Raw genomic sequence first — 11074 nt, 5'->3', positions numbered from 1 at the left:
AGGACGGTTGGGAATTTGACATTTTCTTTGGAACATAACGAAGATTTTTTTTTTCAGACGTTGATGAATGTGCAACTGGAAACGGGAACCTTTGTAGAAATGGCCAGTGCGTCAACACGGTGGGGTCCTTTCAGTGCAGGTGCAATGAAGGTTATGAGGTGGCTCCAGACGGCAGGACCTGTGTGGGTGAGTGAGGGGCTCAGGAAGACCCTGAGAGCTTGAGAGGGGCAGGCTGATCCTAAGGGGTCTGCTGTTCTGTGTAGCTCATGCAGATAAGGAAAGTGTTAATTGGTGTGTGTGTGTGTGTGTGTGTGTGTGTGTGTGTGTGTGTGTGTGTGTAACACAAACATAAACATGGAGTCATGAATTTAAGAGGGGTGTTGGGGGACTGTGGGGAAGAGTAGGAGGGAGAACAGTGAAAACTATGCAAATGCAGTGTAATTATGAAAGTCCTCAGATTGAAAGAGAAAGGAAGGAAAACGGTCCCTGAGGAAGTGTCCCCAGAGACCCACACAGAATCACAGTCTCTGTTCTAACCTGTTATATTTTTAAATGCATACAGATAGTCGTTTTTCTTCTTAGTTTAAAAATTCGGATATACTCATACCAAACATTTTAACTGCTAAATGTTAAGCTTAATAGCTCTGATGTATTACATTTTGCTCAAACTGCCCCTCCAGAGGTTGCTTTGCATAATCCTTTAAGTTCCTTTAAAGCCCCCGTCTTGCAGTACACTTTTCTAGGAGTACTCTGTTTGTGGCAGGAAGAAGAAAATGTGGCTGTATTGCGTCCTTTGGGAAGCTTTTCAAGTAACGACTTTGCCTTCCTCTTTGGGAGACATGTGATTTTAATGAGCTCTGTGTGCTTCTTCGGTTTGATCCCCGTGCCTTTGATTGAGTTTGCACTGCTCGATGGTGACCATGACAACAGGAGCCTCTCTCTGGTTTCCTTTTCTCTGCAGATATCAATGAATGTGTTCTGGATCCTGGGAAATGTGCACCTGGAACCTGTCAGAACTTGGATGGCTCCTACAGATGCATTTGCCCACCTGGGTACAGTCTACAGAATGACAAATGTGAAGGTAAGGGCTGCTGGTTGGGGTGAGCATTGGCTAGATTCTCCGAAATTACACATTTTTGTGATGGCAGTGTCAGTTTGGAATACTGAAGGAATTGTTTGTTTGTTCATTTAAAATTAACTTACAGAATATGGCTTATGACCTCATACTCTGTCAAGACAGGAAAAGCCAATTTCTGTCCTGATCACTGGGAGCATTGGTTTCCTCTGTGTACAGGCTGCTCTGGTGGCCCTAGGTCTCCCCACTGTGCGCTGATTCAGCACGATGTCCTGTCCCACTGATGGTCTTCCTGAATTACATGGTTTTAAGTGGCCATTGTGGGCAGGTAATAACAGCTCCCAGGTCCACTTAGGTCTTTAAGTGTCCATGTTCAGGGTTAGATGAAAGAGGTTATGTGGCTTGTCTATGATGCTCTCAGCTGTAGAGAGGTAGAAATGTGTTGTGAGTTCTGGAGCTTTCCATTCCCTTAACTCAGCACAGATTCCTTTTCTATTTCTAAGTGAAGACTAGCCATCGCCAGGACTTCATAAATAATTAGGAGTTCCCAAGACATCACATAGTTCACACTGCTCCCACTAAACAGGGCTTCCAGTCATCACAATGGGCTTGAGTTTTCTCTACTTTTTAATACTGCCAATGAGAAATTTTATCATAAATCCAATTCATACCACGACCAGAGGAGATATTTTAAGTAGAAACATTTTATCAAAAGTAAGTCTGAAGGGGTTGTTGAATGTTTTTTTTTTTTTCTGTTTTTTTTTTTATGCTTATTTTATGTGTATCAGTGTTTGGGCTGCATACATGTGTGTGCACCATGCACATGCCTGGTGCCTACAGAGGGCAGAAGAGGGCATCAGACTTCCTGTAATGGAGATGATTGTGCGCCATCATGTGGGAGCTGGAGGTCAAACCAGGGTTGTCCTGGGAGAGCAGCCAGTGGCCTTAACTGCGGACTCATCTCTCAAGACACTCTTTTGGGTTTTTTTTTTTTAACATTTCTTTATTTTATCTGTTTCTGTGTGTGTGTGTGTGTGTGTGTGTGTGTGTGTGTGTGTTCATGCATGTTCACATATGCCTGCATATGTACGTGAGTTGGGTATCAGAGTATAACTCCTGGGAGTTTGTATTTTCCTTCCATCATGTGGGGCTTAGAGATCAACTTCCAATCACGATAGCAAGGACATTGATCTCTGAAGAACTTGTTTTGCTTTCCTTCATGACTGATTCAATTTACTTCATGATTACAACAGAAGATCCCCCAAACAAATAGAATTGAAATACAAAGAAATAAAAATAACTCCCCAGATGATCAATAAAATGTGCCCATTCTACAATATCCCTACCTGTACATGGCACCTACAGGCTAATTTTTAATATAAGAAAAATGAACAGGGCTGGGAAATGGCTTGGTTGGCACGAGTGCATGGTCCTGAGTAGAGATCTCTAGCACCCACGTCAAGGCTGATGAGTTTGGTGGCCCTCCTATAGTCCCAGCATTTGGGAGGTAGAGACACAGGATCCTTGAAACAAGCTGGCAAGCTAGACTAGCCAAACCAGCAGGCTTTAAGTTCAACTGAGAAAAACTGCCTCAGTAAGTTAGATGGAAAATAATCTAGGAAGCCATCCAATATTAACCATTGGCCTTTGTGCACACGCATACACACAAGCACACACTTTCAAACACACCCATGCACACCAAATTCACATACACATGCAAATCTATGTATATAATAACAAAAAAAAATCATAGTAACAATAAAAGCAAACTCCAAAAGGAAATATTTGAGCATTTTCACATAAGTTAACATTTTTTTAGGGAAAGGAAAGATGCAGTGGTGGAAGGAATCTAAAAATGAAATAATTTAACGAAGAGAAGTCCAAACTCACTGATAAACCCAAAAAATTAACAACTAGAAAATACACTAAAGTTCAGGGATGGCAGGCTGATTCTGCTTTGTGTGAGAAAATGATCGCTTTGATTGCTCATTTCTAGATTATCTATTGCATGATAGTTTCAATGTTAAGGCAAGATCCTGGAGTTAGTTTCTTGACTTTCCCTTAGGTGGGAACAAAGCCACAAAAATGTACTTTGTAGGCAGAGCTGCACAAATGTGAAGCAAAAAAGTTACATGACCCAACAGATAGTTAGGATATTATAATGTTTAAAATTTTAACTAAGACAGAACAACCCAGATCTAAGTCTATAAAGACCTTTGTTTGCTATAAATTCTAGCTGAAAGTCACGGGAAATGAGTGAGTTTGTTGCAGTCAAGTGGCTGTTTTTTTCACAAAAGTAGAACAATCGTATATTATTCCCCAAACAGATAATTTGGAAAGAGAAAAGGAATACTTAATTATACAGTCAGGCCAACCTACACAAGCTAGGAATCTCTAGGGAAAAACCCTTATGACACAACACGTTGGTTAACCAAATAGGTCTCAATAGGTCAGTCCTTACAGGCAATATGATGTATTGGTGTTCTGAAGAGAACAGGCCTCAAATCACATTATCCAGTTCTAGTGCCTCTGTGATGAAAGGGAAGCTCTGGTCCATACAAGAAGAGGATTTTAATATCTCCAGAAAAACTAACTTGCAGATCAGAATCATCTTCTGGGATGGGATTGTGCTTAGTAATGTGTCTGTTAATGTCTTGAAGGTCGCTGTGAATGTGTCTTGAAGGTCGGGTATTGGGAATGCTACACATGGGGTGCGGGGAAGGCTCCATCAGTGAGTGGAGGGAAATCACCTTTCATTGAGATCAGCCCTGGACCCGAGTTGTGCAGTGGTGAGGTGGGGTGCTGGAATTCTGGCCTCTCTCCAAGTCGAGTGTGGTGTGGAGTTAATACAACTTCTCTGATTGGCCCTGCACCTTCACAAGTAAGGAGCCCATCTCTGTGACAGCCCTGCACCTCCATGCATCAAAGTTCACCATTATAACTCTCAGGAGGTCCTCACAGATCCCGTTTATACATCAAGACTCGTTCAAAGTAACTTGTTAAAACCTCACTTCGAAATTCTACCACAGGCAATCGCTTCCCTGTTGCAAAATGTACTGAAACACCTCCCGCACTGAACCCGTACGTCTCGGTGTGGTGACTAACGCTGTCTTGGCGACATCCTGACTCTGATGTGTATAATCCTTTTAGATATTGATGAGTGTGTCGAAGAGCCAGAAATCTGTGCTTTGGGGACCTGCAGCAACACTGAGGGCAGCTTCAAATGTCTGTGTCCAGAAGGGTTCTCCCTGTCCTCTACTGGAAGAAGGTGCCAAGGTAAAGGCCTCAGCAAGCTTTGGGCTGTCGTTATTCTGCGTTTATTTGTTGTGGTCTTTTGTTTTAAACATGGCAAGGCTCTGAGTCTTTGTGAACGGGAAGATGTTTCATTCACCCACAGGTCTAATGATTACCATATGCCCAAAGGTTCATTTTTTTTTTTACTTTTGAGGTTAAAAACTCATCCATCAAGTTTCAGTTGCTTATACAACGTTCTTGGCACCTACACCTCTATCCCTCTGACGAGCACAGATGCTGAAAGGCTCTTGGGAGGGGAGCATCCCCAAGAGTCACCGATGCTGCAGAACATGGAGGAGACCAGCTATGGGTTTCTGCCTCAGAAGCTGCAGCTTAAAGGAATGTGGGTGCAAACCAAGATCCTCAGACAGAGAAAACACAAACTGATCATTTGCCCTCCCCACCTTTGGGGAAAGAGAATAATACCTGTCAGTGGTGAAAATATTCAAGGGCTTGCCAGGTTAGCTTTAAAATCAAAGAAAAAACTTTAAAAGACTCAGAAGGCAAACACAGAGCAATGTCTGGATAAAACCCAGAAACTTGTTTAGACATTCCCCAGCAATGCAGTTGTTAGTTGGTTATACTTCCGAAAACGAGGTTAATAAGTTACAGGGCGGGAAGGTCCATAAATGTCTACATCTGGAATCTCTGTCCCTGTCTATCTGCTGCTTTGTGCTTTTAGTCTGTGCATGCGATTTGCTTCATATTACCAAATAATAGGTGGAGAATATGATTTCAGATTCCAAAAGATGGCTTTGGAATCTCAGCCTGCCAACTGTGAGGCCAGAGAAGCCATTTATTGGTGTAGAAATCCAGTTTGCTCACCCAAACCACACCAATACCCAACCAAGCAACCCTCCTGTGTGCATGACACAGTCCTATTGTCTCTGAGTCTCCTAGGAGCTCTCGTTACGATCATTCTGTCTGGTTGTGGTTCTATTTTATCAGTTGGTCAGTGCAGAAGTAAGAAGGGGAAGGCTGCAAATTCTCTGGTTGGTTTGCTCTCGTAGGGGACTATCAGATGACCACGAGGGTTTCAGAGTCATGATGGAGGCACAGCTGGATTCCAGTAGCTCTTCTGCCTGCTGCTCCAGGCCAGCCTCATAGATCCTGACTCCTGCTTGTGTCTTTGGCTTGCTCGGCCTGCATTCGGAAAGAAAGCAGTGAGAAGCCAGGTGCGAATCTGCCCATGTGGCAAGCCAGAGGAAACTCCAAGGCTATTAATTCAGTTTGCACAGGCCTGTCACAGGGCAAGCTGACATTGCAGGAAGAAACAGCCCAGCTGTGAGAACCCTGCCACATCCTCAGCCAGAACTGAGGAATGCAAGCAAGGAAAGTGACTTTCACAGTTCCAAAGAAATTTCAGAGGTCAGGAAGGACCGTTTGCAGAGGGGCTGGTAAGCAAGCATCCTGGTGAACTCTGGCTGAGGTGTATGTGAGCACCGGGCCGTTTCACAGTGCAGGGTGCTTATGAGTGATAAGCTCACCTAGAGGAACAACATGCCTGAGAGCAAACCTACTGAATGCAGGTTCTGCTGGAACCTGAAATATTGAGATGGAGATTTTTCTTATAGGGTGACAGATTGAATCAGGTTTCTTTCGGCATAAAATGAGGACGCTCCGTAGAGCCACTGACTTGGGGTTTTGAAGCACCAGATGTCACTGGGACTTCATGCATTTGGGTCTCAGTCTGAATCCAAACTATTTATTTTCTTTTGGCGTACCGAGTGGTGTGGGGAAGATTGAACATTGAATTGGATAGAGTAAGGTCATCAGTCTAAGGACAGCTGTAGGAGGAAGTGATAAAACCAATCCTGTTTATGCAGAACAATGGATGGGACAAAGTACCTGAAGAGTAAAGCAAATGAAAAAGGCGTCCCCCAAGAAATGAAAATTAGTAAGCCCTTGGCATTTCTCCTCAGAGTAAATATTTGGGTGGCGAACACTGCTGTGGGAGTGTGCTTTCTGGACTGGAAAACTGAAGGTAGAGAATGCAGAAGTCAGAGGTAGTCAGAACTGAGGAAGGGAGGAAGGGCACAAAATGGGTGCGGAAGCATGACCTCAGGCCGGCAGCGCGTAGCCGATGGGTAATGAAGTTGTACGTGGCTCTGGAAGTTAGGTTTGAAAAGAACCCACATTCCAGACCCCTAGATGAGCTCACTTCTCAGTTACCCAATCTGCTCTATAAGGGTGGGGACAGCTGCCTTCCAAAATGGTGTCAAGCAACATTGGAGCATTTTATAAGAAAGAGATCATCTCTTCCTTGGAGTTACCAGAGCCATGATGAATATAAAGAAATATATATATTCTTTGAAAGAAATGTTATTCTGTTCACACCCACCGATAGTCCTGCCGTCTGTCTTCTTTTCCCTTCCTCACTGAACAGACTTTGGTTGGAAACTTAATTCGATTAGCTGTGTGCCCATGAGTGTAAAGTCTGCAGAACAGTCCCCCTGGAAGTTTGTCCCCACACTTCCATGAACAGTGATTTCAGTTAATGCCCCCGGTGGCTCACCTGGCTAGTCCAAACCCTTCTTCGTTTGTCCTGTGCTGTGGTGCGGGGTTGTCTTTGGTTCCGGAGTGTATAGGACACAGGATGACACTCTGTCTTAGAACCGGGAGGCTCTCCTGCCTGAGTCTGCATGGTGAAAGGTGTGCAAAACTCGCACAGGAGAAGCCATCATGCAGAGGCTTCCTCGGGAATGACTTTCTGGGGAAGCTCCAGTCCTGGTGTTGCTAATGGAAGTCTATTAAGACTGGCAGGTTGGGAGTTTACCATTCAGATCGGATTGCTTTGCGGTGGTGGGTAAACTGGAGGAAAAAGATAAAGCAACATGAATCCGTTCGCCCCATCGTATTGTTGGTTGTCTGTGGCTATGGCATTCTCCGCTCTTTCGTGCTTCCAATCACGTTTGGCATGTTGCTATAGTCAATGAGAGAATGCACGGATCGGCTGTCATGCGATGAAGATTCAGTAGGAAAGCAACTAAAATGCACTGTGGGTTTACGTCGTAGACTTGAGAATGAGCTACTGCTACGCGAAGTTTGAAGGTGGGAAGTGTTCATCGCCCAAATCCAGGAATCATTCCAAGCAGGAATGCTGCTGCGCTTTGAAGGGAGAAGGCTGGGGAGACCCTTGTGAGTTGTGTCCCACTGAGCCAGATGGTAAGTCTAACGCTTTGTTTCTTGTCGCATGGTCTCGGGCACATATGACCATGGAATCAGTAACATGTAAGCATTACAGCCGATAAGATAATCAAATCCTAAGTGTAACTGGAATGCATTTAAACATATTTTACCGGAGGAGCATGGTAGTTATTTTCTCTTTTAATAATGTCGCAAACCAGAGTCATCTGAAGAATAGGCACGTCATTGATAATCTTGATGATGTCCCCTTGTTTCCGGGCATTTTGTTTGTGTCTCTCATTGTGTGCGGCATGTGGCCACAACTACACAATGGAAGGGGATGGGGCGTGGGAAGCCTGTCATTGTCTCTGGTCTGCCCACTAATGAGTATATCTCTCCACCACAGAGGCTTTCCGCCAGATCTGCCCCTTTGGAAGTGGGATCATCGTGGGCCCTGATGACTCGGCAGTTGGTGAGTGCCCAAGCTAGGTCCTCCCTGCCTCTTCTTTGTCCTTCCTCTGGGCTTTATTTCTCCTTATCTACCTGGGAGAAATAATCTCTTCTATTTGATGTCTTATCACATAGTTGTATTGTGATATTAGATATTCACTTACTGAACACCAACATGACAATAATTTAAGAAAAATACCTTGGTTTTTTCATTGTTTTTTCTTTCTTCACTTAAGATATGGATGAATGCAAAGAACCTGATGTCTGTAAACATGGGCAGTGTATCAACACAGACGGCTCCTATCGCTGCGAGTGTCCCTTTGGTTATATTCTGGAAGGGAATGAGTGTGTGGGTGAGTAGTGCTTCAGCCCCTTCCTTTGGAATTGCCGTATGCAAAAATTGAGAGATTTGGCTTTTACTGAGCCAAGGTTCGAGTTGAGTTCTATTCCTCCATTGAGGGCTTCTTCATTTAGACTGCTAGCCAGTCCCCACCCTGTGCTGGGTAGAGAGCTATGGCAGTGAACCAAAGAAGAACAGTCCTTCCTTGCATGGCCCTTGTAGCCTAACTGGAAAGGTAGATACTGGACTTATCCTAAGAGATACTGAAAGGGACAACAGAGAACAGAAGACTTAGTAAAACTTAAAATATACTGTTAGTGCCCATAGTTTATACTTTCAGTATGAATGTAAAAATACATAGTTTCTTATGCATCTTATATATTTGGCAATATGGAATGCCACCCACCATATTCAGTGTGTTATTTTAGCCTTTTCATTAAAATGTCCAACGATGGCTCCTATGTGGACCACTTACTCTTAATTCCATTCGCTACATGCTAGATTCAAATATTATGTCCAAGAACTCTAACAAAGTATTGTTGTGACATGGATTAAGTGTGATCAACACTGAATGTCTTGTTCATGCAGACTAAAAAGTACTGTCTTCATATAAAGACAGGGGGTCTGAGAACTGCAGTGCAGGCTAAGGGTTGACATTAGTCAACCTCTCCCGCCTTGGGTGTACTACTGTGCAAATGAAATGGTTTGTGTCTAATCACCCTGGCAGCTCTAAACTGCAGTGATACTGTTGTTTGTATTAAATCAAAGAAGATACAGTATTTCAGACTGTAAAGTGAGGTTTAGTAACCAGACAGAAACAGATTTTATCAATGTTAGTTTTTTGAAAACTTCCGTTTGCTAGTGTGTATATACCCCTAGGAGGAGTAACCCTTGGGGAGAGCCCACTTTGTTCCTGGGCTTCCCATATCTAAAATAGCAATGGTATTTCTTAAAATAGTGTTCTTTCTCTCCCAAGGGAAAATATTCTCCCTAAGGCCTGGGCCAGAAATAAGAACAGGGGCTGTTCCAGATGGGCGGGTTGGAAGGCATCTACATTTTTTAGGGATTTTTTGGTAAAATATTTTCTCTTTCAACAGTTGTTTACAAAGACGATGCCCTAAACATGCAGGTTTTCCTCTCTCTCTCTCTCTCTCTCTCTCTCTCTCTCTCTCTCTCTCTCCCCCCTCCTCCTCCCCCTTCTTCCCCTCTCTCTCTCTCTCTCTCTCTTTCTCTCTCTCTCTCTCTCTTGTCATTTCTTTTTTTCTGCCTAATGTAAAGCACCTGGTTTTACCAGAACCGACAAAATCTACTTGAATGTTGGTTTATACCCAGCACATTCTACTTACTTTTAGGTAGTCTTCTAGTTTATATCTAGCAAGACTCCCATCATATGTCAGCCTTCTTGTGCAGTGATGGGATGTGGGGGCCAATGGGAGACTTCATCCTCCAACCAGCAGAACCCCCTGGCTGCATGGAGGAGCCTTATTTTAGCCACTAGAACATCCATTCCCAGGGGAAGATGCACTTCTCCATAAGGACAGGCTGCAGAAAATCGCATGGGCGGTGTAAGGGCTAGACATTCTTATCTCTTGCTGTCTCTGCCTGTGAGCAAGTGCAAACTTCAGCTATAAACCCGTGACCAGAAGGTTTCCCTCCTTGCAAGAACAGGAGAACTAAGCAAGACAGCGCACATCCAAGAACTCAGGATGAAAAGTGATATCGGAGGCTGAGCTCCATTTTAGTCTCCGCTCATTTTATCCCCCTTGGATCACTGGCAGATACCGATGAATGCTCCGTGGGCAATCCTTGTGGAAACGGGACCTGCAAGAATGTGATTGGAGGTTTTGAATGTACCTGTGAGGAGGGATTCGAGCCTGGTCCAATGATGACATGTGAAGGTAAGGTACAGCTGCCTATACTAACCATGGGAGCAGCTGCTTGATTACATTTCTTAATATTAAATATCTTTCAAGGCACAGAGAATTAAGGCCATCTGAGCCTGGCAGGGTGTTACATCATTTCTTCTCTGTGTGGCCTCAAATGGTCAGGAAATAGAAAGAAAATAATATAGGTGGTGAAGTTATATTATATATAGCAGAGTGCTTACTAGTGTGTCTTCCTGCTTACATCTCAATACAGCTCCTGCCTCATTACTACCTCCTGCCTTATTCTCTATTTTCTTTTGTTGTTGTTGTGTTGCTGTTGTTGTTTCAAAGATACCCCTCCCCAGCCTCTTTTGTGTTTCCCTGCTCTCCTTTTAGAAACATCGGCACACAGAGCTAGATAACCACTGACATCCTGTGGTCATCTGGAGGCAATCCCAGAGGAGAGGTTGCCTAACCCATACAAGCATCTGAAAAGTATTTGTCAGTCTGACTGCCTGGAAGAAAAGAAGGGGAAACTAGGGAGTGCCACAGAGTGGTTGGTCCCTAGACTCTCTGTCTCATAATCCCCTGAGATATTGTTAGGGATGCCAGCTCTCTGGCCTCATCCTAGATCACTGAATCACAAACTCTAAAAGCAGGGCCCAGCAACGGTCCAAAGGAACCACACGCTCTTCAACATGGGGTTCACTGGTGTAAGAAAAGAAGGGGGAGGGGAATGGAAATGCTGGTATTGAAGGGAGGTCTTCATCAGAGATATGGACGGTTGGCACCTTCAGAATGTTGTGAGCCTTTCAAGGCTGTGACTATAGCCTGGCCTAGATGCTCAGTCTGTCCTCCACACACATCACTATTCTTGGGGAGCAACATGATCGTCAAAGAGGCTTGTTTTTCACCCTCTTGCTT

General features: G+C 44.1%; 1 protein-coding gene across 1 annotated transcript in view; it reads left to right on the top strand.

Moving 5' to 3' along the window:
• The window catches only part of Fbn1 (fibrillin 1), a 196910-nt gene that overhangs the window by 168815 nt on the left and 17021 nt on the right, over positions 1–11074 (top strand). Inside the window, exons 47-53 of the mRNA XM_032904117.1 lie at positions 58–186; positions 962–1081; positions 4226–4351; positions 7385–7534; positions 7902–7967; positions 8182–8298; positions 10064–10183. Coding sequence (XP_032760008.1) covers positions 58–186; positions 962–1081; positions 4226–4351; positions 7385–7534; positions 7902–7967; positions 8182–8298; positions 10064–10183 — 828 coding nt within the window. The remainder of the gene's footprint in view (positions 1–57; positions 187–961; positions 1082–4225; positions 4352–7384; positions 7535–7901; positions 7968–8181; positions 8299–10063; positions 10184–11074) is intronic.

This window comes from Rattus rattus, chromosome 5, assembly GCF_011064425.1.
Source record: "Rattus rattus isolate New Zealand chromosome 5, Rrattus_CSIRO_v1, whole genome shotgun sequence".
NCBI lineage: Eukaryota > Metazoa > Chordata > Mammalia > Rodentia > Muridae > Rattus > Rattus rattus.
Note: the sequence above shows the minus strand (reverse complement) of the source record. Positions and strands in the feature narration are given on the sequence as shown.